This window comes from Sus scrofa, chromosome 6 (genome assembly GCF_000003025.6).
Source record: "Sus scrofa isolate TJ Tabasco breed Duroc chromosome 6, Sscrofa11.1, whole genome shotgun sequence".
Classification (NCBI taxonomy): domain Eukaryota; kingdom Metazoa; phylum Chordata; class Mammalia; order Artiodactyla; family Suidae; genus Sus; species Sus scrofa.
Window position 1 is genome coordinate 53,881,835 of NC_010448.4, and position 27,340 is coordinate 53,909,174.

General features: G+C 57.9%; 1 protein-coding gene across 1 annotated transcript; it reads right to left on the bottom strand.

The window, feature by feature from the left end:
• Positions 1,475–23,377, bottom strand: LMTK3 (lemur tyrosine kinase 3). Its single transcript, XM_005664670.3, is given in 18 exon segments — positions 1,475–1,625; positions 5,065–5,202; positions 5,381–5,516; positions 6,942–7,357; positions 10,373–11,788; positions 11,791–12,729; positions 12,732–12,889; positions 13,359–13,508; positions 13,643–13,764; positions 13,848–13,932; positions 14,268–14,416; positions 14,764–14,851; positions 18,250–18,368; positions 18,835–18,911; positions 19,409–19,559; positions 19,820–19,953; positions 20,835–20,910; positions 22,948–23,377. Coding segments are annotated over 18 exon segments (4,593 nt in total). The 5' UTR covers positions 23,170–23,377; the 3' UTR covers positions 1,475–1,608.

Here is a 27,340-nt window from a genome sequence, read left to right on the forward strand (position 1 = left end):
CGCCAGATGCCTTACTTCCCCCCTTATCCAAACCGCACCCCCAGACACGCAAATGGATCTCGTCCCAAAGTGACTGGAGATGGGGTGAAGCAAGGAGGTCAGAGATGCAAAGACAGATCCAGTCAGAGGGGAAGAAAGATGGACACAGAATCAGTCAAGAGCCCAGGACAAAGGGAGAGAAAGAAATCAAGACAAAAACCTGCAGCAGGAGTTCCCACTGTGGCTTGGTGGTAATGAACCTGACTAGTATCCATGAGGACACAGGTTCGATCTCTGGCCTCACCCTGTAGGTTAAGGATCCAGCATTGCTGTGTGCTGTGGTGTAGGTCGCAGATGTGGCTCGGATCCTGCACTGCTGGGGCTGTGGTGTAGGCTGACAGCTGCAGCTCTGATTCGACCCCTGGCCTGGGAACCTCCATATGCCTTGGGTTCAGCCCTAAAAAGACAAAAGAACCCACCCCCCCAAAAAAAAACAACCAAACCTGTGATAGAGACATTATACAGGAAGGCAACGAGGAGACACAAGAAGCAAGGTGGAGGTGGGAGGAACTCAACTAAAAATAGGATCAGATGGGAAGAAGGAGGCTGAGAGGAAGACGGCCGGAGAGGTGGGGAAACACAGGAGGGGAAGAGGGGCACGGGGCTGGGCAAGAGGGGGACAAAAACATGTCTGCACAGGGAGGCAGAGCCGGACCCTCGAGGCACAGGCGGTGCTGCTCTGACGTGTGTGGGATGTGGCCGCCGTCCAGTGTGGCTGCTGGCAGGTCACTCCTGAGCCTCTTCCTCCCAGCCCCGGCCCCGGGACAGCTTCTGGCCACCACCACGGACCACCTGGCAGAAGCGTGGCTCTGACCATAATGCTTGCCCCCACCCTCGCCGGGTCTTCGTCACCTCTTGAACTGTAGGTTGAGACTGCAGCGGTGACGGTGACGTGGGGCTGGGGTCCAGAGAAGCGGAGAAGCCAAGGGTCCCGCCACTGCGCAGGCGTCTCTGCCTTTCTGAGCCTTGACCTTCCCATCTGTCAAGTGGGGCCGTGAGGATGGCGGCTGCGCGCTCCCTGCATCCTCCCGCCGGGCCTCCCGAAACACACACACGCCCCACGTTCCTCCAAAAAGTTGTTTTTGTCTTTTTTAAATAATGTGAAAATGCCACGCGAAGGTTTGAACCAGAGGCCCCTCCAGGGGCCGGGCGGGTGGGGGACGCGAAGGGAGACGCGAGATGGGGGGGTCCAGGTCCCCGAAGCCTGCTGCCCCTGTCCGGGGCTGGAAGGGGGTGAGGAGGGGCCTCTGCTGTGCAGAGGGGCTCCAGGCCCGAAAGAGTTCAGTTCAGTGCCGAGAAAGGCGGCTCTCCAGGGAGGGGCGAGGGGCTTCCTGCCTCATTTGGCACCGAGGGGGTCAGGGGGCTCGGGGGAGCCGTCCGGGGGGCTGGGGGGCGGGGGGCCAGGGCCCCCCGTTTGGCACATGGTGGGGGAGGGGGAGGGGGAGGGCCCAGCCTCGGGGGCCTCCCCGGAGGCGGCGTCTGTGGTGGTGGCAGTGGCTCCGTCGTCCACAGAGGATTCTATTCTCAGCCCCTCTTCTGGGGGTGCAGGGGGGTCAGGTCTTCGGGGAGTCAGTTCTCCACGGGGCCTGAGGATGGAGGGAGTGGAGAGAGAAACAGAGTTGTTACGGAAGGGCTCGGGGCCTCGGGCTCATCGGGATGAAAAGAACACCCTCTCCATGGCCCCATGGTCTGCTCTGTCCCTTCGCTGTCCTTGTTCACTCCCTCCCGAGACCCACTCTGCTCCAGCCACATTGATCTCCACCTTGCTCTTCCTCCTGCAAGCCAAGCACGGACTTGCCCCAGGGCCTTTGCACTGGCCGTTCCCACGGCCTGGCCCTCCCTTAGCCCTTCCCATAGCACTCAGGCCTCTGTCACTAGAGCCCCACCCCCAGGGGCTTTCTCAGGCCGGCTGTTCAGTCAACCAGTCACCCCCAGCTCCTCCCCACTGCACACCCCAAGTCATTCTATCTCATTGCACTGTAGTTATTTCTCTTCATGTTCTCTGGGCTAATCTTGGTCAATGTCAAAGCAGGTCCTGCCTGCTTGCCCCACTAGAATGGAAGGTCAGAGAGGACAGGACTGTGTTTAGTCACCGCCACAACCCCAGCATCCAGCAGTGCCCCCGTACAGAGAACCACCCCCCCAATTTTTTTTTTTTTTTTTTTTTTTGCTGTTTTAGGGCTGCACCCGAGGCATATGCAAGTTCCCTGGCTAGGGGTCGAATCGGAGCTGCGGCTGCCGGCCTACACCACAGCTCACGGCAACACCGGATCCTTAACCTCCAAGTGAGGCCAGGGATCGAACCCACATCCTCATGGATACTAGTCAGATTCGTTTCCACTGCACCACAAAGGGAAACGAATTTTCCCACCACTCCTCTCCCAGTGGAAGGAGAGCCTCCCACCCATGCCACAGATCCAGAAAACCAAGGACTGTGGGGTGGGGGCTCGCACCCAGGGCTACACACTGGGCACCCCCCCCCACCTCCACTTCTCACCTGAATGGCCTGGGGAAGGTCACTGCCCTCACTCCCTGTCCTGAGCCCCATCGTTCTTTCTCCTCCTATGGGGAGCATGACCCTCATGTTCCTTTCAAAGAAGTAGGGACAGAAGTTCCTGTCGTGGTGCAGTGGTTAACGAATCTGACTAGGAACCATGGGGTTGCGGGTTTGATCCCTGGCCTTGCTCAGTAGGTTGGGGATCTGGCGTTGCCGTGAGCTGTGGTGTAGGCTGCAGACGCGGCTCAGATCCTGTGTTGCTGTGGCTCTGATGTAGGCCGGCGGCTACAGTTCTGGTTCATCCCCTAGCCTGGGAACCTCCGTGTGCCATGGGTGCGGCCCTAGAAAAGGCAAAAGGACAAAAAAAAAAAAACCAAAAAACAAAGAAGTAGGGAAAGTCTGGGGTGGGGTAGGGCGTCCCTCAGCACCCGGGGAATGTGAATGATGCAGGCAGAGCCACGCCAAGCACGGGTCTAAGGAAGAAGGAGGCTCTCCTTGGGCCCCCACGCTGCGATCTCAGGGACACCGGCTCAGCAGCTCCCCAGCCCAGCTGCAGCAGGATAGCTAAGTTCTGAGTAAAGGGATTCAGGGGTGCTGCACGGTTGCGCCCTCCCTCTCCTCTCCTGGTGAATAAAGATCAAGTCATCTGTGATCGCCAGCCCTGCTGGCCTCCACCCTGAGTCACCGCTTGGTCGGTGTCCCCACGCCCTGGAACCCGCCTCACCCTGTCTTCATGCGGGCATCAGAGGAGATGTCTGGGAGAAGTGACATTTAGGGGTGAAATCGGAGGAGGTTGCCCTTGACTCTCTCCTTGTGCTCCCCTCTCCCTCCTGGACACTCGACCTGGCCTCCCCAGCCTCCCCGCCTCCGGAGGCCCCCACACGGCCCTGGAGAAGTCTTCCTACACCCAGGGCTGTGCTGCCCTCCCCTGCTTACAATCCTCCTGTGGCTCCCAAGCGTCCCCAGGACCAAGCGCCCCCCCCCCCGCGGCCCCTCCTCCCTGCTCTCTCTCACCTCCCCCACCCCCCATCCACTGCAACCCCCAGACACATCCTCCTCCTTCTGTTCCATGAACCAGCCAAGCTCTGTCCTGCCTCAGGCCCCCTGCAAGCTGTCCCGACTGCTAGCTAACTGGTCCCTTCCCCTTCACCTGGTTAATGACAACCGACCCTCCAAGTGCCTGGTTAAATGACTCTTCCGCCACTGAAGAGGCAAATTCCTTTCCTCTTGCCCTCTGCTTTCTCAGCACCCCCACGCTTGCTCTTATTCATTCACTGCAGGACTGTGAGGGGTTGGGGAGGCGGCAGGGGGGGCTCCCTGATCGTGCTCAGCACAGAATCCCCCAGTGCCCGGCACAGCCAATGCCCAATAAGCATTACTTAAGCGCGGTAACAGCTACCAGCTGGAGACCACTGCTGCGTGCATGGGGAGGATTAAGCCACTTAATCCCCTTAATGATCTAATGAGTTAGATCCTGTTATCCTCCTCAGTCCACTGAGAAACTGGGGTACAGAGACGGAAAGTGACTTGCCCTAGGTCACACAGCTGAGAACGGGCAGGGCCAACACTTGGACTCAGTTAGGTACGATGTGGGGGAGACAGGCACGGAACTGTCCACAAAGGGCCAGCGGCACCTTCCACCTTAGCTCTGTCCTCTGGGAACACCTCCACCCGCCGGGCCCAGTGCGAGCCCTGCATCCAGGGGATTAGCCTATGCAAAACACCAGGAGGCAAGAAGCTGACAAATGCTGACTGCTGGGGAGGGAACGGACTCAGAGGCCAGGCAGCCCAGGTTTGTACCTGGCTCCCCATTTCTCTCTGCATTTCGGTTTTCTCTTCTGCAGAATGGGGGCGAGACTAGAATCCACCCCATGGGGTCACATTCTAGTGTCTAGGTGAGTGCTTGCTATTACTAACTAGTGGTAGTGTGCCACTGCCGTTTTCACTACAGGGCCTCCCTCGCACACCCTCTCTCCTCTGGTTCATATTAACCAGCTGTGAGCCCCCTCCTTTGCGCTCGCTCTTCTGAGCCACGTCTGCAGCCTGCACCACAGCTCATGGCAACGCCAGTTTCTTAACCCATGGAGCGAGGCCAGGGATAGAACCCACATCCTCATGGTTCCTAATCGGAATTCGTTTCCGCTGCGCCACGACGGGAACTCCTCCTCTCACTCTTTGCCTCTGACCAGTCTGTGCCCCCAAACAGAGGTGGGATGAGAATCTGGCAAGTGCTAGGCAGGAATCCTAGCCCAGAGATGGGGGGTAAAGAGGGGCAAGGCTCAGAGGGGATCCTTACAGAAGGGGAAATTGAGACTCAGGTGAGGGCGTGACGGCCTGAGCCCAAATGATGGACGCCACTTAGCCTGAACTGGTTCCAGGGTTGGGTGGGATTTCACTGGTGAGCAGCAAACGCTGACCGAGAGAGGCAGGGGAACTCAGAGATGGGGACAAGAAAGTGAGCAGGGACAGATGAGGACGGAGGGAGACCGGCAGAGGTGGGCCAGGGTCGAGGGTCTGAAGCACGGTACCTGCGGGCCGGGCGTCGGGGGCCCGGGCGGGGGGCCCCGGGGTCTCCAGCGCAGGCGAGACGGAGAAGCGGGAGAAGCACAGCGGGGGGCCTGGCGGGGGGAGGAGGGGGAAATCCTCCGCCCACTCGAAACTGCCTCCTAGCGTTGGGGTTGAGGGGGAAGAAGAGAGTAGGCACCGTCAGACCCTCAGCGACTTCTTCGGCGTCCCAACTTCAATTTACGCCCTGTGACCCCGCCCCTCCGCAGGCCCCGCCCCGACGCTGCTCTAGCCGCAGACCCCGCCCCCAATTCTGCCCCGCCCCGCCCCGCCCCTCACCAAAGCCGCTGTCGTTGCTGGGAAACCCATCTCCGGGGGTGGCGGGGTGGGGAGGCGTCGGGGGCGCTGGGGGCGTTGACGGGTCCGTGTCCCCCTCGGGGGGGCCCTGGACACTCAGCTCGTTGGTTGGCGTCTCCTGTGAAGGCAGATGAGGGGAGGAGAAGGGGAGCGAACCATCACATCCAAATTGCTGCATCCCAACAAGCTTGTTAACAACTTGCCCTTCCTCTCTCTCTGAGATCCCCTTCGATGCCTCGGGCCAGCTTTACCCCCACCCGAGCCTGAGGCTCCTCCCCCAACAAAGAGGGAGCCTCGACCACAGCTAAGCAGTCCACTGCCGGAATTCTCTCCCTGCCACTTAACGCCCTGCCTCCACAGACGACTCTAACATAAGACAATCTCCGTAAATCCCGCCCCGTCTCCATGACCCTTATCAGATATGGGCCGCAGGCGTCTAAGTGCGGACCCCAGAACTACCGGCTCCTATACCCCTACCCCAGCCTGAGCACCTCCTGACCCTCCCTCGAGCCCCTAAGCGCCGCCCTCTGAAGTGGCCCCACTCCAGTCTTCCAAGCCCCGCCACTTCGTTTCAGTGGCCTTGACCCTGTTCTCACTCATCTCAGGACCTCAGTGTGCTCCGCCCAGGTTCATTTAAATATGGCCGCAGTCCACAAGCACCACGTCGCCGTTTTTCTCTTCAACACTATCCTCCCAGGCTAGTTACTCTTTTTTTTTTTTTTTTTGGTATTTTTAGGGCCGCACTCGCGGCATATGGAGGTTCCCAGGCTAGAGGTCGAATCGGCTGTAGCTGCCGGCCTACGCCACAGCCACAACAACTCGGGATCAGACCCGCGTCTGCGACCTACACCACGGCCACAAAAACGCCAGATCCTTAACCCACTGAGCAAGGCCAGGGATCGAACCCGCGTCCTCAAGGATACTAGTTGGGTTCGTTAACCACCGAGCCACAACAGCAACTCCCCAGGCTCAGGAAACTCTTAACACAATCCTCAACCCATCGGAGTTCCGCCACAATTCATTAGTTCATCAGCTCTGTCCCATTCCTGAATCCATTCCTGCACTTAGTATCTTAACACTACAAGTCGCATCTTTTAAGCTCTACCAACAAGCTCTCCACTGCCTACCCTTAGTGGCTAAGATGCGCTCCATCCTGAGCGGTCCCCTAGCCTCTCAGTAGAGCTTTGGTGGACAAACCCTGCCTCGAGCTACGCTTAGGCCCCGCCTCCATTTTACAGACCACGCTCTAATCCTCTCTTTCTTCCCAGCCCTCAAGCACCCTTCCCCATCCAGGCCTCTCCGCATCCTCACCTCAGGCCCCACCTCTGCTGCCCTGGACTCCGCCCGGCCCTTCCTCCGGGCCCCGCCCCATTCCCAGACCCCGCCCCCACAATCAAGTCCCGCCTTCCCGCATCCCGACCTTCAAGTCCCGCCCCATTCCCTTGTCAGTTATTCCCAGGCCCTGCCCCCCGCCCCCATCCTAGGCGGCCCCGCCCTCCACAAGCCCCGCCTCCCGGGTCCCGCATCCCCCGCGGGAGCGCACCTGGTCGAAGAGGTAGACGGTCACGTCCCCGTGGAAGGAGACCATCTTGCGTTTCCTCTCCAGCTCGCTGTCCTCGGGTTCGTCGGCCCCGCGCGGAGATTTGAGCAGCCCCCGCAACGGGCGGGCCGCGTCCGCGTCGGTGCTGCTCACCACGACGGGTACCGGGGCTGCCCGTGCTCTCCCGGGGCCCCGCGGCCCCGCTGCCGCGCCCGCTGCCGCCGCCTCCTCGTCCTCCTCCTCGTCCTCGTCCTCGTCCTCCCCGTCCTCCTCCGCCGGCCCCGGCGCCCCCGCCCCGCCGGCCTCCCCGCCAGGCGCCCCGGCGTCCGCGCCCTCCCACGGGGGCCGCCGCGGGCCCGGTCCCGGGAACGGCGTGAGCGTGAGCGGCGGCAGCGCCAGCGAGAGCCGTGAGAGCTTGGCTGCGAGGGAAGAGACCCAGTGAGCGCCTGATCCTGGGGAAACTGAGTCATGCTCTCGGGCCTAGCTGCGTTTCCTCAGGAAATCTCAGCCACAATCTGGACCTGCTTCCAGCCTTGTGAAGCAGAAGGCTGCATGGGGGTTCTCCAAGCGGAATGAGAGAGCGTCCCCCACTCCAGGGCTTAACCCTGCCCACCGTGCCCCAGGGCCCACAGCACAAAGATGCGGCTCCTCCCGAGGCCCACCAGGCCCAGGCGCCCTGGCTCAGCTGACTTCTTCTGGCTCTGTCCCCACCTCATTCTGGCTTGACCTATTCCAGCCACTTGGGCCACATCCCCATCCCTCCCACCTCGGAGCCTTTGCATAGGTTGTTCCTCTGCTGGAAGTTCCTTTTCTAACTCAAGTTCTATTCATCCTCCAGCTCTGTCTGGACTTTCAAAGCCTTTAGTGCTCTCCCAGGAGGTCAGGCCAGGCCACCTGCTCTGCACTGCATTGCACTAAGAACCTCTCTTTCTGAGCGGTTGTTCTCAGTGTAAAACTATAATTCTCCGGCAATGTAGTTAATGTTTGCCTTGCCACAGAACAGAGACTGCGTCTGGCTCACTCTGGCTTCCTCCCCAAGCCCCAAGTACATCGAAGCACTTGGTTAATATTAATCTTGAATGTTCCCTGCTCGGTGATGTTTCTTCCCTCCAAGCACCTCAATTGCCCGAAAATTGGGGCATCTAATCGTGTTCAGGCCCTTTTCCTGCCCTAAGACTCCTTGATCACAGCCTGCTGGGAGGGAAGAAAACCTCGCTTCAAATACCAAGCCTACCCTGCTCTCTTGCTGTGTGTCCCTAGGCCAGCGGATCCACCTCTCTGAGCCTCTGTTGCCTCACTGGTAAATGGACAGGGGCTGCTTAATTCTCCATGACTGGATAAATGCAGTGTTCCAGGCCCTGTAGGAGGCGATGGCGGGGATGACAAGAGGATCAGGGCAGGGCGTGGATAAAGAGGGATGTGGACCAGGCCAAGTTCCACCCCCTCATTTACTCTACTCCAGCTTCGGGGGGCCCTTTGCTATTCCCTGAACATGCCAAGTTAGTGCCCATCTCCCAGAGTCATCTGTCTGAAACATCCTTCTCCCAAATGTTCACCCAGCTCACTTCCTTCATCTCTGCTCAAAAGTCACCTCCTAGGGAGTTCCCTGGTGGCCTAGTGGTTAAGTATCTAGCGTTGTCACTGCTGTGGTACAGGTTTGATCCCTGATTTGGGAACTTCTGCATGCCAGGGGTGCAGCTCCCCCCAAAAGTCACCTCCTCATTGAAGCCTTCCTTGCCCACCCATCTCAAGGTGATGGGGTGGGAGATCAGTATAGAGGGAGCTATGGGGGTTGTGGGTACCCAGAAGAAGGACAGCCTTTAGAAATTAAGAAGGCTTCCCAGAGAAAGGGAAATTTGAGTGGGGTCATGAAGGATGTGTAGGAGTTCGCTGGGTTTTTTTAAAAAGCAGGTTATTCCCAATCTTTTCTCACCCAACAACACCCACACCCCAGATCCTCTGAGGCATCTTAGCTGCTCATCCCCTGACATTTTCATGCTGCTCAGAGTCTTTCCTGACCAAGCGGGTTGCAAACTCCCCACAACAATCTCAAAGAAGGGATAGGGCTCTAATACTCTAGACTTTGAGGAAGGAAGGTTCTACACCCAGTTCCCTTCCCGACCTTTCCTCTTGAGCCTCAGGCTCCTCTGGCAAATGGAGATGATAACCCTCCCCTCAAGTATGGCTACAAGGTTGCCAAAATAAAACAGGCCCGGTCATTCATAACTTTGATACCTTAAATAAAGGAGATCAGGCCTCTGGGTGACTCCCATGGAACCACAGTCCCTATGCCCACACCTAAACAGGGGCCACTTATCTTTTTTTCCCCTTTTAGGGCCGCACCCATGGCATATGAAGGTTCCCAGGCCAGGGGTCTCATTGGAGCTGGAGCTGCACACCTACGCCACAGCCACAGCAATGCCAGATCCGAGCTGCATCTGCGACCTGCACCACAGCTCACGGCAACACCGGATCCTTAACCCACGGAGTGAGGCCAGGGATGGAACCTACCTATACTCATGGATCCTAATCGGGTTCTTTACCGCTGAGCCACAATGGGACCATTTATCTTTACTCTCCATTTCTCTTCTCTTAAATTTCTCACATTGCTCCCTCTCAATGACAAAACGCTCCTGTAGTCCTATCAAAGCTCAGTTTCTAGAAAAGGCATTTCTACCAGGCTTTGAGGCCACCACTACTAAGGTGGACAGGGCAGGGTCTGCGTCCCAGCCCTGGGCAGCTCAGTCTGGCACACTGAATAGATGCCTCAGTTTGTTGGAAAGTTTAAACCAGAGATCACACATCGGCAGCCCAGCCCACAGAGAAGTTTTCTTTGGATTGGTGTCAACCATGAAAACAATTTGAACTCTGGCTTAAAGGGGGAAAGTGGCACATTTCCTGAATGGAGCTGAGAACTGGCCCAATTTCCCTCCCCCCCCCACCTCCCACCCCATATCTCCCAGTTCTCATTCATTCATTCATTGATTCATTCCCTCCCCTCCATTCATTCCCATATATTTATTGCCTGGTCCCCATGGGCATGGGTTTGCGACCCCCGGTCTAAGTGAACTGTGATCATAACAGCAGGTGCTTACCCGCCAGGCATTAGCCAAAGGCTTTGAAAGTCCTAACTCATTTAACCCTCCCAACAACCCTGTTAGGTAGGTGCCATCTGGGTCATCCATTTTTGGCAGATGGGGAAACTGAGACACAGAGAAGGAAGGTCATTTGTCCAAGGTCACAGAGCTAGGGAGGGGCAGAGGCAGGATTTGAACCCAGGTGGTAGGGCTCCAGGGTGCAGTCTGCACTCCTCACTGCCAGGCTGACCTGTCTGGTCCTCGGGAGCCTGAACATCTCAGCTGCACCCAATACCTTAGAAGGAGCTGGGCCTCGGCCCCCAACCGCGTTTCCCAAGCTCCCAGCAGCCCGCTCACCTTTGATCTGCTCGCTGTTCCCCTGAGGAGGTCCCAAGTCCAAGAATAGTCGTGGCATCTCGGGGCCCTTCCTCTCGGGCTTGGGGGGGTCCGCGTCTCCGCTGGGTGCCATGTCTCCTCCGGCCTTGCTGTCTGGGACCCCGGGCTCTCCCTCGGGGACCACTTCCTGCCTGGCTCTCTGGAGCATTGGCTCCGGCCTCCTCGGCTGTGCTTCCGGCGGTGGCAGAGGTGGCTGTGGCCTCATGCTGTCGACCCATCCGGCCTTTGCGTCCACGCCGCTTCCGAGGCCGCCGCCGGGGGCCATCCCCATGCCCACTGGGGCTCGGGCCCCACTCCCGAGGTCCAGCCTCCCAGCCCCGGGGGCTCTCGGTGCCCCCCCAGTCTCGGGGGCTCTCCTCTCGGTCCCGGGTTCCAGCACCCCGCTCCTGGGGGCTGGGCCAGTGGGGCCAGGGGCTGTCTCCCCGCCGTTCAGGGCCAAGGCCACTGCGCCGGGGGCCGGGGCTCTCTCCAGCGAGGTCTCTGGGACTGGCTCCCCGGTCGTGGGGGCTGGAGCCCCACTCTCGGGGTTCTTCTCCCAGGGCCCTGGGGCTCTCCAAGGCCCAGTCTCTGGCAGCCTCTCTGGGTTCCTGGGGAGTGTCAGGCCCCCATTCTCTGACACCTCCTCGATCTTTGGGAGTGTCAGTCCCCCATTCGCCAGCACTTGCTCTTCTCTCTCCGGGGACCCTGGGTCCCCATTCTCCAGCACTTTCTCCTCCTTCCTTGGGGGTGGAAGCTCCCCATTCGCCAGCACTTGCTCTTCTCTCTCTGGGGACCGCGGCCCCCCGTTCTCCGCCACCTTCTCCTCGATGCCCAGGGCTCTCTGTGGCCCGTTCTCCAGCACTGTCACCCCGTTCACGGGGAGGCTCAGGCCCTCGTTCGGGCTTGGGGCTTGCTTCCCGCTGTCCAGGACTACGGGGTCCCTGCTTGGGCCCGGGGCTTTCTCTCGGTTCCCGGAGCCTCTGGCCGCCTTCCTGGGCCCCGTCTCGTGGGCGGCTGCCCCCTTCTCCCCCAGGAGGTTCCTTGTCACGTCCTCCCGCAGGGACATCAGCAGCTGCTCGGTGCTCACTTGAACTACGAAGGTTGGCTTCTCCCGGGCCCCCGGGAGCGGGAGGGGACCCGGGTCTGGCGGTGGCCGGGGCGCTCCCGGGTCGGGGGGCTCGGGGGGAGCCCGTGGTCGAGGGACCCCTTCCTCCTCTGCTGCCCCCCCACCGGGGAAGGCTCCCTCGGGGGAAAAAGGGGTCTCGGTCTCGTAGCCGCTGTCCCCCGGCTTGGGGCCCGGAGACGACAGGCCTGAGCCGGGACTGGCCACGGCTGAGGGAGGGTCGGGGGACACGGCTGGGTCTGCGGAGGCCCGGGGAGGTGGCGGCGGGGGGGGGGAGCGGGAGGTGGCCCCCGCCCGGGGTACTGGGGCGCCGCCGCCCCCATGAGGGGGTCCAGAAACTCGGGGGGGGCCGAGGCGGGGGGGTTCAGGGGCAGGTCGGCCAGGGAGCCCCGCTCTGCCCGCAGGGAGGAGTCGTCTTCCGGGGGATGGGGACAGCCAAGAGCAGGGTGACCCCCCCAGCCAGCGACGGCGTCCCCCCGCTCTAGGGGCAGGCAGGAGCAGGCCCCCTCGCGGCTGCACAGGGGACAGGGTAGGGGGCCCCTGCGGCTGGGGCCGCCCCCGATGCTGCTGCTGTCTTCCCCCGGGGAGCTGCCCTCCTCCTCCTCCTCTTCTTCGGCCCACGGGGCGGCCCCCCGCTCCCCCAGCACCTCGGCAGGGTCTCCCGCCAGGGTCTCCCCGGCACCGCGGCCCTCGGGGTCCCAGCCACTCAGGAGGAAGCTGCCAGATGCTGAGGACTGGGCCGGGAAGGGCCGGGCTGCCGGGAAGAGGGGGGAGGCCCAGGTCTCGGACACCAGCTGGGGGACCTCGGAAGGGGCTTGCGCAGCCTGGGGGGCAGGCACTCCTGGGTCCAGTGGGTCCCAGTCATTGGGGAAGAGGGGCTCTGGGGGGGAGCCATGCTCCTCCAGGCGGATGTAGTACTCGCTGCTCACAGAGGGGCTGCGGGCACTGATGACCGGCAGCACGCTGGGTGTGGACAGCGCCTCGTAGAAAGGGTTGGAGGGGTTGGCGTGGGGGGCTGGGGGCGCGGACGCCGGCTGCCAGGCAGGTGCTCCCCCACCCCGACCGGCCCCCCGCCGCGCCTTCTCCCACAGGCACTCAAGGTTGAGCCCACGGCTACTCTCGGTGACCGTGAGCACGTCATCAGGGTCAGCCCCAGGGAAGCCATCCAGAAGAGGGAACGGCGAAGACAGGGTCCCCGGGCGGGGGGCGCTGTGCTGGGGGGCCAGGGCCAGGGGAAGGGACCATCCCGGGGTGGGGGTGGCGGCGGCGGGGGCCTCGGGGGCCGCTCAGAGAGCAGGTAGGTGAGCTGCAGTTGGAGATCAGAGGCCGAGGGGCGCTGGGCAGGTGGTCGCCAGCAGGACTGCAGAATGTCGTACCTGGGGGAGAGGGAGGGGCCAAGAGTGAGTAGGGTACAGTCCCAGCAGGGGAGGGAGTGACCAAGAGAAACCAGGGGCCAGAGACTCAGGAAGATGGAAACCCGGGGGGGGGGGGGACAGAAACCCAGAGAGGAAGGACAGAGACCTAGAAGAAGTGAGAAGGCAGTAAGGCATGATGACTTCCGGTTTGGGCTGTGAGTGCTGGGACTAGACGCAAGCGAGCAGCAGGGGTCTTCGAGGATTGGAGAAACTAGGTTCAAACACCAGCTCTGTCACTCCATGCCTGTTCCCCCCTCCGAGTAGCAGATGCTGCCAGGAGTGGGGACGTCCCTGTTCCATTCTAGGGCTGGCAGCAAGTGATGAGTGCAATGGCGTGTGAGGGTGCGAAATGAGATGGAGGATTCTGGGACCATCCTGGGGTGGGAGGTGGAAGGTCAGTCAGGGGTCAGGGGTCAGGCCCCGCCCTCACCAGTAATCCGCATAGGGCAGCTTGAGCCTCGGCCGGGCCAGCTTGACGTGCTGCTGACGGACAACGAAGGCGAGGACCTCTTCGTCTGACAAGTGGCGGTAGGGCTGTGCCCCAAATTCAAACAGCTCCCATAGGGTCACCCCTAGGGACCTGCGAGGAGCGGAGGGCAGAGAGAGATCAGCGCTCCCCCCGGGCCTCCGGGCCTCAGTCTCCCCATCTGTGGAACTTGTGACCCTTCCACCTTCCTTGCCCTTCTCCGTGCCCCCGCGGCCCGGGTCCCTCACCAGATGTTACTCTCGCGGCTCTGGTCCACCACCATGAAGGTCCCGTGCAGCTCCCCGAGGAGCTCGGGCGCTGCCCAGCGCAGCGGGATCCACAGGCGCTCTGGGGTCAGGTAGTAGTCCTCCTGGGGGGCGGGCCGGAACGGGGTCAAGGGGGCCAGGGCTCCCTTCAACACCCCTCCCCGCCGTGAGGGAGGGAAGCCCCCACCTTGTAGTTGCTGTGAGCCAGCCCATAGTCTCCGATGCGTACAGTGAGGTCGGAGGTCAGCAGGCAGTTGCGCAAGGCCAGGTCGCTGGGGGAGGGCAAGTGGGGGCGAGGTGAGAAGGAGGCAGCAGCCTGGGGAAGCCCGCCCCCGCCGCCTAGACTCCGCCCACTCGCCTCGCCCCGCCCCGCCCCGCCCCGCCGTGCTGCCTTTCCTCTTCTGGGCCTCATTCCTCCCCTCCCACCAGGATTCCTCCGCTCCGCCCCCCTGCCCCAGGCCTCCTCCTCTAGCGACTACCCACTCCTCTGCAGACTCCGCCCCTCTCCTGACTCCTCCCCTCATGTCCTGACCCCGCCTCTCCCCCCCCGACCCTTCTGGTGGCCCCGCCCAGCCCCAACTCCTCCCGGTGGCTCCCCGGCTGCCACCTGTGCACGTAGTTGTGGGAATGGAGATGTGCCAGCCCGCGGGCGATCTCCAGGCCCATCCTCTGCAGTGTCCGCAGGTCTCGAGGCGGCAGCTCTGGGGAAAGGCCCTCTGGGGGCCGCTGGGCCCGGAGGTAACGCTTCAGGTCCCCCTGGGAGAGAGGGCAGGGCGGGTCAGCACCACCTCCCCTTCTCAGGCACCCACGCATCCAGCCAATCCGAGGCGAGGACGGGGAGGCCTTTGCACTCAGTGGGCAGCCCCTCTGAGCCTCAGTTTCCCCAGCTGCTTAGAAGCGCTTAGGAACAGAATCCACCTTAAGTGCTAGTTCAGTGCGCGCCCCCTGGGGAGTGAATGCTCCTCTACAGAGAGGTTAGCGCATGTCACAGGTGTCGCAATGATGATGATGATGTTATTGCCCAAGATTCCTAGGAAGTGCCCTGGGCCCCCACCAGGTCCAGCTCCCCCTCTGCCCTCCCCCCCCCACCCCAAGACCCTCACCAGTTGACAGAACTCCATAATCAGCAGAAAGGGCAGTGTCTCAACGCAGACGCCCAGGCACTGGAGGACGTTGGGATGCTGCAGGCTCCTGGAGGGGGGGGAGGTTGCCTGGGTCAGAAAATAGCCCTTTCCATCCCAGCCCAGCCTCTTGTCCCACCCCAACCTCCCAGCAAAAACAAAACTGTTGCTTCAACCTCTTTAGTCTTCTCAGTACCCTCACTTGAGAGTGTTCCCCCCACTTCTCCCCCATATCCCCATCTCTGGCTCCCAGTTCCTGAGCCAGATCCCCAGGCACCTCCTTGCCCTTCCTTCTGGCTCACTGCCCGCTTAGCCTCCCTTCCTGCCCTCCAACTCTTCCCCTCGCCTCCCCTCCCCTCCCACCCCACAGCGCCAGCTTAAGCCTCCTCTTCCCCTCCTGGACTCTCTTTTCAGCCTCCTCCTGGCCTCCCTGCCTCCAGTTTCTCCTTTTCAGTCGGTCCCCAACCTGCTGCCACCTGCTCACAACCCTCCATGGCTCCCCAGCCCCCTGGGACAGAGGCTAGCTCATTCCTCGGTCTTTCCTGCCCCTCCAGCTGGTCCCAGCATCACTCTCTATCCCTGCGCACATCGCCCCCAACTCACAGGCGCCTGCTTAGGCTCCAGGTCTTTGCGTCTACACTTGGAGAGCTCTCCTCTGTGGAAAACTCTCCTCTCATCAAAATCCTATTCACCCCACAGCCCTTGGTTTCAGCATCATTTCCTCAGGACGTGTCACTGCCCCCCAACACTGGGCAGCACCCCTCCTTTACCCTCACAGTGTGGGGAAGTCAGGCTTGGGGGGTCGATTCCTGACTCCCCCTGTCCCAGGTGTGTAACCTCACTGAAGTCATTTCGTGGCTACCTGCCTCCGTTTTCTGTAAAATGGGGCCAGTGCGAGTAACTCCCTCTTACAGTTATGGTGAGCAGGGGACAGAGAGCAGCTGGCAGCACAGAATAAATGATCCACGCTGCTACTGAACCCAAGCCACAGCGGTGACAACACTGGATCCTTAAACCGGCTGTGCCACCAGGGAGCTCCTTGCGCTGCATTTTGACTGCATTCTCCTGCCTCACCACCTTCGCTCCTGCTGTTCCCTCTGCCTGGAACCTGCTTCCCACAGTGCTTTGCGTGACTGATTCCTCCTCCTCAACCCCGCCTCCCTCACGAACCCATCCAAAGCCCCGCAACTCCATCACATTCTGTTTTACTTCCTCAAGGCACCTGTCAGCCTCTGATATTTTCTTGTTAATATTTATTTCTCCACTTGCTTCTTTGTTGTTCTATAATAATAATAATAATAATAATAATAATAATAATAATGGAACAATGTCCCAACAATAATAATAATGTTATTATTCCTTCCATTAGGTGGTGAGCTCGACAAAGATTTGACAAAGGACAAAGATTTGAGGTTTTTTTGTTCAGGTGGCTGTGTCCACAGTGCCTAGATTAGTAGGTGCTCAATAAAACTGTGTGGAATGAATTTTACCCTGATACGTAGCCTGAGGGTCTGTGGGAAGATGAAAACATCCGAGGTTTGTGGTCCAGAGCCTGGCTCAGGAGGGTGTACAATAAGTTATGGTCCCACAGGGGCCAGGCAGGAGGCAGGGGTCCCTTCTTCACTGTGGGGACCAGTGCTAAGGGCCGAGTAGCCCATCATCTGTGTTCCAACCTCCCCCCCCGCCATGGCGGGGTGGAAATAGTGCCTCCAGCTCCTTTGTAGAAGATTCACGAGAGAAAGTGTTCTTAGAGCACCGGCCATGTGCTGGGGCTTCAAAAAACTGGCCGGCGCTCCTGACATGGGTAGATTTCCAATGGCAGGTGTGGAAGGAACTTGGGTCCACTGCCCACTAACTAATCACAGCCAAGGCTGGCCCCTTCTGCTATTAAGTCCTCCAACAACCCTGCTGGGCAGGATGATGTTTCCCATTTGAGCCAGAGGAAAAAGGAGGCTCAGAGAGGGGAACGGACTGGCCCAGGGTCACACAGCTGGGAACAGTGCCAGAGCTGGGATTTGCTCTCAGGTCCCTGGCTTGATCAGCAAACGCCTACCGAGGGCAGACTTGTGCCAGGGTGATGAGACGGACCCGGATGAGCTGCCAGTGTGGTCTTGCACTCTCCAACCGAACTTTCTGTGAAGGTGGGACTGTTCCAGATCTGAGCTAACACGGGAGCCCGGCCATAGGTGGCCACTGAACCCTTGAAATGTGGCAAAGGTAGCTGGGGAAAGACATTTTGAATCCGACTGCATTTTCTTTAAGATAAAATTAAATAGCCTGGTGGCTAGTGGTTGCCAGCACGGGTCTAGAGGGGGACTGGGAAATAAGCAAGTGAGCAGAAGAAATAATGAATGACATGCTAGGATAAGTGTTATGAAGAAAACACACAAGTTGTGATGGAACAGCCCAGGGCCCTCCTGAGGTGGGATTGTGCTCATGTGTATGTGTGTGTGTGTGTGTGCATGTGTGCGTGTGCACATGCATGCATGCTTGTGCACATAAGGGAAGGCTTTTCTGAGCTGAGACCTGAGGAGGGGAAGGGACCCCACCATCTGAAACCTGGGGTGAGTGAGCCAGGAGTGGTATTCTAGGCAGAGGGAACAGCAAGGATGGCTGTCCTGAGGCAGGAAAGAGGCTGATATACGGGAGGGTCAATGAGGAGAGGAGGGTGGCCAGGGGCAGGGGGGTGGGGGGGAGCTAGAGGGCTTGGAGCTAGAAGGCTTGTGGGCTGTAGAGACATGTGGGACTTTGTCCTGTGAGCCACAGGAAGCCTTGGGATGTTTCACAGAAGAGGGGCCGATCAAGTCTCAGGGTAAAGCTCACATTTACAACCAGCTGCTGAGAAGTCCCCATAGACACCCCCTTTCTATGACAGGGCATCCATGTACTTCATCCTCATCTAGAAGCCTTTAGAGTGGAGGGGAGGCCAGGCAGGGGAGGGACGGGTCCAGTGAGGCAGGGGTGGGAGGACAAAACCCCGCAGTGGCCTTACTGGGCAACAGCTTGGGACCTGATCTCTGATTCTAATTCTAGGCTTCCTCACCCGCCAGGAGGGGCCTGAGGGAGGGAACCACCACGAGGTACCCAGCGTCTAACACAGGGTCACCTCCCATCCTCTCCCAGGAAGTCATCTCCTGCCCTCTCCATGAGGATGCTTAGACTTCCTGGACTCAGTTTCCAGATGAAGATACCGAGGTTCAGAGTGGAGAGGGGCAGGCCTCCGTGCTCTCCCCTCGCCTTCATCCCCCTGCCTTCAGATCCTAGGCTCTGTCCCAAGGAAGAACCCGAGGCTCAGGGAGGGAGATGACTTGACCTGAGTGGCATAGCCAGGAACCGGTGGATCTAGGATTCAAACCCAGGTTTGACCCCCTGCTCTACTCCTCCCACTTCCAGATGTGGCCTCCATGCGACGCAAACTCAGACCATGTGGGCCTCCAGGGCCCCACACTCACCGAGAAGTCCCCATACCTGTACGGCTGTGCTTCCGAGATGAACTTGCGCTGCTCCAGGGGCCCTGCGCTGGCTCGAAGCTCCTTCACCACCACCTGAGCTGGGGTGTAGTCAGAGAAAATCTCTCCCAGGATCACCTGATCAAGGGGGACCCAGGAGTCAGTGCCTGCTGTTTCCACAGCCCTGTCCCCAGGGATCACCTCGGCCCCACCCCATGGATCCCATCTTCCCCCCTCCTTTCTAGGCTCTTCCTTCAAATCCCACCACCCTTGTCCCCCCACCAGGCGTGGGGTGAGAGACTCACAGACCCAGAGTCCGATGGACGCAGGGACGGGTGGAAGGATGGACAGACGGACGCGTGGAGAGCCGGATGGCGAGGCGGAGTGGTCAATGGAGTGAGGAGGGAGGCGCTGACTGGACAGATGTGGGGGGAGGGGTGGGTGGCAGTGGGTGGGAGGTGGACAGAGTGGGGGGCAATGGGTGGGCTGAAGGGGTGTGGGGGGGTAGGCAGGGGACAGATGATAAGTGGGGGGGACGGACACAGAACAGGAGCATGGCCCCGGACTGCATGGATCCTCAGCTCCCACCCCCAGCCCCACTCACCTTCCCAAACCAGCCACTCCCAATCTCCTGTAGGTAGCTGAGGTGCTGGCGGCTAAGGCCCAGGGGGGTGCTCATATCTGGGGTGGGGTGGACAAAAGGGGGAGGCCCCTGAGCCTCTCTCCCCTCCCATCAACACCCGGCAACTCAGTGGCGACCGGGGTCAGAGCAGAGACACCAACCAATCTCTTCTCCTAGGCTGCCCCCAACATTCCATGATGGGATCTCAGCCTCCTCATTGGCTGCCCACAAGGTTCCAGCATCCAATCTGACCTTCCCTTTGGCATCCCAAGATCCTCTGACATGACTTCAGCCTGCCATTGGTTGCCTCTGCCATTAAGATCTAGGCTGACCTCGCCATCGATCGCCCCGTAAGAATCCCCCAAATCTGGTTTGGGATTAAGCAGTGGCTTCCACCAAGATAACTTCCAACTTCCTTTAGGCTGCTTCCAAGATTTCAGGGCTCCCACCTCTGCCTTTCCCCTTGGCTGCCTGGGGCCTCTGCTCCCTGCTCCCCGAGGGCCTTCTACCCTCTCCCCTGGGGCCAGGGGATCCTAGTCAGGGTGTGGGGCAGCACCTGAGTGTGATGGCTGCGGGGCAGGCATCGGCAGGGAGACCTCGGCCAGCGGGAGAATGTAGACATCAGGCAGCGACTGTGAGGAAGAGGTCTCCTCCGCGGGGGGAGTGTACTCCCCAGAGCAATCCTCCCCTTCGGGGTTCTCAAACTCCTGGGGCCAGGAGGGGTGGGGGGGGAGAACACAGGGCTGACACATGCCATGGTCCTTTTCATCAATATTATCCCTATCTTTTTCATATCTGTCCCCCCATTCCAGCCCAATTTCCATCCCCAGGCTCGAGATCGTGCCATAACTTCAGGCCTGAAGGCCTCTCAGCCTCACTGCCCCGCTCTCCTCCTGCCACCCAGGTTGGGGAAACCCAGCCCTGCCTGAGTCTTCCCCTCCACCCTGAATCCCCTCGTGCACCTCACCTTGAAGCCAACATCGCCCCGTTTGCAGCACAGACAGGTGAGGAGGAGGAAGATGAAGGCCAGCAGGCCAGAGCAGGAAATGAGAACCACGGCATAGGGAGGAGCCAGAGGGGCCCGGCCCAGGGCGAATCCATCTGTGGGCACAGGGCTGGGCTGGGGTCCCGGCTTTCAGCCAGGGGCTCCCAGACTCCATGCCCCTCCCCGCCCAGCCGGTCTTAACTACAGCTCCCATGATGCTCTGTAACCAGGGGCCCCCTTGGCAAAGGAGCCGGATGGCCCCGGGCATTGTGGGAGTTGTAGTTCGGGGCCTTCTCAAGTGGTTGGGGGTGGGGTCCCTCCTCTCTCCTTAAGCTGGGACCCCCCCCATCACCTCACCCCCAGGTTTGGATGAATTTCAGTGAGGATTGCGGGAAGGAGGAGTAGTAGTGGAGCCTGGAGCTCTCAGAATTTAAAATACGCTCCCACGACAGCCTTCAGACCCGGTATTTGGGGAAGAGGATGAGTCCCCAACTGCAGGCTGGGAGAAGATTCTTGCCCCATGCTGGAACCTCCTAGTTAGGGGGGTTGAGGCCTGTCTCTTTTAGGGAGGCTTGGAGCACACACGAGTCCTCTGTCCCCAGCCCAAGCCCCTGAGAAGGAAACTCCGCAAGCCTCGGGTCTCCCGCAAAGCTAGAGCCAGCCTCCTATGCCGTGTCCCCCTTAGAAACAGTATACGTCCCCTCTGCCCCCGATTCTGCCAGAGGCCCTGTCCTTCCCCGGCTCCCTGCACACACCTGCACACACACATGCGTGTGCACACACACATGGTGCCAGAACGGACCCCCTCCCCATCCAGCCCCCAGCCTTCCTCCCACAGGCCCTGCTGACAGAGGCACGGTCCCCGCGGCTCCCCAGGCCCCGGCTCTGCGGGAAGACGCCACACAGGTGATGGAGCCGGAGCCCTGCAGACAGACCCCTGGGCAGGCCAGGGTGGGGTTGGGGACCACTGGACAGCCGGATGGCCGGACAGACTTACCGGGGTGGGCCGGGGACGCCAGGCAGCCGGAGGCGGAGACGGCCGCGAGGAGGATGAGGGCGCCGGGGGCAGGCATCTTGTCGAGGATGGAAGGGAGATGGAGGTGGTGGCGGCTGGGGAGGAGGGGGGGGCGGGCCCTCAGCCCCCAGCCATGGGGACCCGCGCGACCCTGGCCTCCCCCCCGGCCCAGGAGAGGGGCAGGAGACTCAGGACAGGGGGAGGGAGGGGCTGCTTACTGGCTCAGGTACCCCCCTCCCCCTCTTTGAAGGGACAGACAGATGAAGGGATGGAGAGGCGGACAGAGGAGAGGAGCTGGGGAGCCGGGGTTGCTGGGGTGGGGGGGGAGAGGGTAGGATGGGTGGGGGGAGAATGAGGGCCCCGCCCCCGAGGGCAGCTGGGATTGGGGGAGCAGAGAGCCTGTCAGCGGAGGGGTGGGAAGAGGGAGGATGGAGCGTCGTCATGGCAACTGGCTCCCCAGTAGCATTGGCTGCCAGGAGGGAGGGGAGGAGGAGGGACAGACAGGGACCAGCAGACCCTTGTGTATGGGGGGGGGGCGCAGGGCCCCCAGTGCCTGGCCCAGACACTGCTGTGACATGCCACCAGCATGGCCACGTGTGCTCCACGCCAAGATGCAGATGTCAGGCAGGCACACGCAGCCCACACATAGCTGACACATGTCGCAGAGACCCTCATAGACAAACACATCACATACAAAGGTGGATGGCTATCGGCAGACGGGGACACGTACACGTCACACACAAAGACGCAGGAATGATGGGCTGCACTAAGAACGCACAGGCAGGCCGGCCCCCGGCACAGATGCACCCAGCCACTCAGGAAATGCATCACAAAGACCCACACACGCCACAAAGTAAAGCATCAAGTCCACAGACATGCGCGCCACAGACAAAGATCCACGGAGACACCACGGTGACATGCCAAAGCACCAAGTCACTAACACAGGCGTTCCAGACAAATGGGCAACAAAGAAGACTCACAGACCCATGAATCACACACACAGATAAACACAAATATGCACCTCACACAAATATACAGACATCACTCGCACAGGCACACACCACACACACACGAACACAGACACCAGTATCCCATGCAGGCATATACACAGACACACAGCAGATCCACAGAGAGAGGTACACACCGCATACAAGAATACACACCAACATACACAACACACACACACAGATACAGACACAGAAAAGATACATCTCTCACAGGCACATCTCACTCACATGAATACACAGAGACACACGTCAGACACACAAATACACGTGTACTCATCTATATCCAAGCACAACTCACACATGGATATAGATGCGCCATACAGAGAATACACAAAGCTACACAAATCACGTACCAAAACACACATAAATATATTCCACTGATCCATACATATCACATACACGACAGTCACACACATTATACATAAAGAAGCATCCAGACACATGCCACACACGGCACACACATCGAACACACAGATACACGAAGATACAGACATCACATATCTGAACACTCGTGGACACACACATCACAGATGGACACACGTCACACGAGGCTACAAAGACACATTACCCCGCTGTGGTCACCTATCACATACCGAAATACAGGCGTACAGAACACATACAAAGATACACATGGAACACACATCACAAACACTCACATTTCCTGTGAGGTTACACAATCATTATACAACCATAGACACTTGCCTCATACAACAGATACGTGATCGTAGCTTATTTAATTTATTTATTCTCATGAGCATTTACTCGGCACCAGTCTTTGTTCTCAGCGTTTTACATATACTACTTTTAAATCCTGACAACTGCCCTCTGGGGCAGTTTTGGGGTTTTTTTTGGTTTTTTTAAATCATCATCCCCATCTTACAGACGAGGAAACTGAGGCACAGCGAGGTGCAAACATCTGCCCCAGGGCACGCAGCCGGGAAGTGGCAGAGTGGGAACTGGAACTCGGTCCATCAGGGACACAGACAAAACAGACAAGGACGCACACATCACGTGCCAGGGCGCCGCCATCTCGGGGTCACCCTCCCCGGCCCCCCGCCCCCGCACAGCACCCTGAGCTGCAGACGCACCGGAAGCACGGGTTCCCACCGTGCGAGCGGACGTCTCCGTAGTCCGTGAGCCCCTGCGATGCGGTCGCTCCCGCGTGAGGCCGGAGCTGCGCCTCCCAGGCGCAGCCTCACTACACACCGCGGAGGCGACCCAGACACCCCCTCCCCAGCAGGGCCCACCCCGCCACCGCTGCCTAGCAGGGGTCCAGGACCCTCGGGGTCCAAAACGCGCCGCCAGTGCATTCCAGACAGACGACCCCAGGGGTGGGGGAGAGGGAGGAGGAGGAGGCTGCCTCTCGGGGGTCTCACTGGAGACACTGAGGCAGGTTCATCACACCAGGAGGAGTAGGAGGCAGGAGGTGCTGGGACCAGAGCTAAGGGGTGAATTGACCATAAGCGGGTAGAAAGAACAGGATTCGGGGCTAGGGTCCGGGGGGGCGGGGGTGAAGAAAGGTGCAATTATCTGCCGGGGCGCTGAAGGGCACAGAACCTGGAGGAAGCAGAGGCTTATGGGAAATGTAGTCCCGCCCCGGAGACTTGTGGGAAACGGAGTTCTGGTTCATCCAGAAGGGAGGCTCGGATTAATGGTCTTTCCCCCCCTCACCACCCCCGCCCCTTTGTCCCCGCGGAAGCGGCGGTGCGTGAAGGTAGCAGGAGCGAGGGCTTCGCTGCTTGGGTCTTTGGAAATGACGTGGGCAGAATACTTGAGTCCTAGGGAGCGGCGTAAGTGAGAATGCAGCCCTAACTCTGACGGTGGCTTGCTCTTTGTTCATTTATTCACTCAACAAACAAATTCATTGAACCTACTGTGCATAGCCAGGCCTCATGGCAGAATTCAGGGGTGCAGCATGCAACAAGTCAAATCCGTTCCCTGCCCTGGGGGGTGGGAGGGTGCATGTCACAGGGACTCACAGAAGGTCCACTAGAGTTTTTCAAACTGTGAACAGTGAGCCATTCCCGAGGTTTAATGTCAACCTTTTGGGTTGCAACCAGAGTTTTAGGAAAAATAAAATGGAATAATCTAGAAGATGCAAGGGAAATATCCATGTATGGAACGTTTATTTCTGACAGGTCCCTATTCGAAGACCTGAGGCCCCGATATACTCAGGACTTGGGAATTTTTAAATTTGAATAAGATCATAGGAGCATATTTTGTGTATTCGGAACAGCGCCAATGCGGTCTGGGGCAGCCTGGCTGACATATTTCAGGGGTGAAATTTATGGGCTGTCCCACTAAAAGGGATAAATTATATATATATATATATATATATATATATATATATTTTTTTTTTTTTTTTTTTGTCTTTTTGCCTTTTCTTGAGCTGCTCCCACGGCATATGGAGGTTCCCAGGCTAGGGGTCCAATCGGAGCTGTAGCCACCGGCCTACGCCACAGCCGAGCGGGATCCGAGCCGCGTCTGCGACCTACACCACAGCTCATGGCAACACCGGATCCTTAACCCACTGAGCAAGGCCAGGGATCAAACCCGCAACCTCATGGTTTCTAGTCGGATTCGTTAACCGCTGCACCACGACGGGAACTCCGGGAGAAATTTAAGACTGTGTGTCTGTTTAGGCCAGGTTCTGCTTCCAAATTTACAATAAACCTTTTTGTTCTCAGCATTTTGTTGATCTGAAACTGTGGTTCCGTGTGTCCCATGGGGTCCATGAGACCCAGTCAGGGGATGAGGGAGGTAAAAATTCTTTTCATACTAAAGCTTACATGCTTTTTTTTTTCTCTCTCTCTCTCAGTGTCCACTGGAGTTTTCCAGAAGCTATATAGCATGCAATATAGTGCCTACATGCAGCAGTTACAAGGATCCAGCCAGATCCTTGGTGAGCCAGATACTGAAAAGATTTGCAAAATGGTAAAACCAATGCCACTCTTATCATTAAATTTTTTTTTTTTTTGGTTTGGAAAAGTTATTATTTTTAGTAAAGTAGTTTATGGGTTAAGTGCAATGGGTTTATTATTTTAAGATACATTAGTAAACAAATTTTAAAAATATTTTTAAAAGTATCAATTTTAATTTCTAATGTGGTAAAACTTTTTTTTTTTTTTTTTGGTCTTTTTGCCTTTTCTAGAGCCACACCCGCGCGGCACATGGAGGTTCCCAGGCTAGGGGTCAAATCAGAGCTGTAGCCATAGGCCTATGCCAGAGCCGTAGCAACGCGTGATCCGAGCTGCGTCTGCAACCTGCAACGGATTCTAAATTGCTGTGGCTGTGGTGTAGGCCGGCAGCTGTAGCTCTGATTAGACTCCTAGACTGGGAATCTCCATATGCTGTGGGTGCGGCCCAAAAAAGCAAAAAAAAAAAAAAAAAAAAATATTATTAAGGATTCCCAAAGGCTATAATTTATGTGGGTTATATCTATCAATATTTACCACATTAGAGGAATTCCCGTTGTGGCTCAGTGGTTAACAAATCCCACTAGGAACCATGAGGTTGTGGGTTTGATCCCTGGCCTTACTCAGTGGGTTAAGGATCCGGTGTTGCCATGAGCTGTGGTGTAGGTCACAAACTCAGCTTGGATCTGGCATCGGTGTAGACCAGCAGCTGCAGCTCCAATCGACCCCTTATTTATTGTGTCACCTAGTTATTGTGTAGCCGAGTGGGAATGCCAGGGGTAGGGATTCTTGGGGACCCTCTTGGAGGCTGCCTGCTGCAATCTGGGACCAGTTCACTGGGGGTGCAAATGACCAAATAGCATCCAGCCCTGTGTTCCTGTGACACTCCGTTTCGCTTCCAAAGCTATGGCTGAAATGTTCCCCACTAGCCAGGGACATTCCTGACAATCCCTGGGGGACCCACTCTCTTCCCTGCGACCTTGATGCCCTTTCCACATCCATCCATTTGTCCCCGCATCACCTTCTGGCTTGGGGGTTGGCACACCTCATTAATTTAAATGAGGCCGTCTACACTGTGAATGCAGAGAATGAAAAGTGGCTTTTATTGCACCTTTGGTATAAAGGGGAAGGCGTGTGTGCCTGCATGCTGAGGACGCTCCATTGGTTTGACAAAGGCATCTCATTAAGTGTGCCTTTCAGGAATTCAGAGCTGGCAGTTAAAGCAGGATTAGCAGATAGGAGAATGAATGGGCATGACTCCCTTGCAGGGCAGGGCTGCAGGGTACAAGGGCCCGGGTTTGGTTTGGCTTTGCTTTTTTTAAACATTTATTTTATTCATTTTTGTCTTTTTAGGGCCGCACCCGCAGCATATGGAGGTTCCCAGGCTAGGGGGCGCATCGGAGCTACCGCTGCTGGCCTACACCACAGCCACAGCAATGCAGGATCCAAGCCGCGTCTGCAATCTACACCACAGCCCCCCACTACGCCGGATCCTTAACCCACTGAGTGAGGCCAGGGATCGAAGCTGCAACCTCATGGATGCTAGTCAGGTTCATTAACCACTGCGCCACAACAGGAACTCCTGTTTTACTTTTAAAATCTGGTGCTAAACTACTATATTTAGAATGGATAAGCATTGAGGTCCTACTGTACAGCTTGAGGAACTCTATCCAGTCTCTTGGGATAGACCATGATGGAGGACAATGGAAGAACGAGAAAAAAAAAAATAGATAGATAGATATATGACTGGGTCACTTTGCTGTACAGCAGAAATTGGTACATTGCATTTTCTTAATTAAACTCTTTTTGTGGTGGTTTTTTTTGTCTTTTTTTTTCAAATTTTGTCTTATTGTCTTGGCACAATATTGTAAATCAACTGTATTTTAATTAAAAAATAAAATATTGGACTTCCTGTTGTGGCGCACAGGTAACGAACCTGTCTAGTATCCATGAGGATGTGGGTTTGATCCCTGGCCTCGCTTAGTGGGTTAAGGATCCTCTGGCGTTGCCATGAGCTGTGGTGTAGGTTGAAGACACAGTTCGGATCTGGTATGGCTGTGGCTGTGGCCTGGGCTGGCAGCTGCAGCTCTGACTTGACCCCAAGCCTGGGAACCTCCGTATGCTGTAGATGTGGCCCTAAAAACATAAAATAAAATGAAGACTTTTAAAAATAAAATAAACTCTGGTGCTAGATAATATTTGAGTCTACTTGGAATTAATTCATGAAGCAATCCACTTCTGAAATAGGTCCTCTTATACAGGAACTTCGGAGTCCCATAAAAACTCAAGCAAATTTTATTGCCCAAGAAGCATATTATCAAATAAGATAATGAATCAGTATCTCAGGCTTTTTAGAAACTGAACTGCCTGGTAGTTGAGAGCCTGGGCTGTCTGCCTTTGCATGCCACTGTGCCACCAATGCTGTGTGGCTTTGGGCTAGTTCCTTTACCTCTCTGACCCTTAATTTGTACATCTGTGAAATGGAGACAGCACTTACTGGGCAAAACTGCCTGAGATAAAGGGGAAAGTGTTTAGTAGAGTCATTGTCACAGAGCAGATGTTGGCT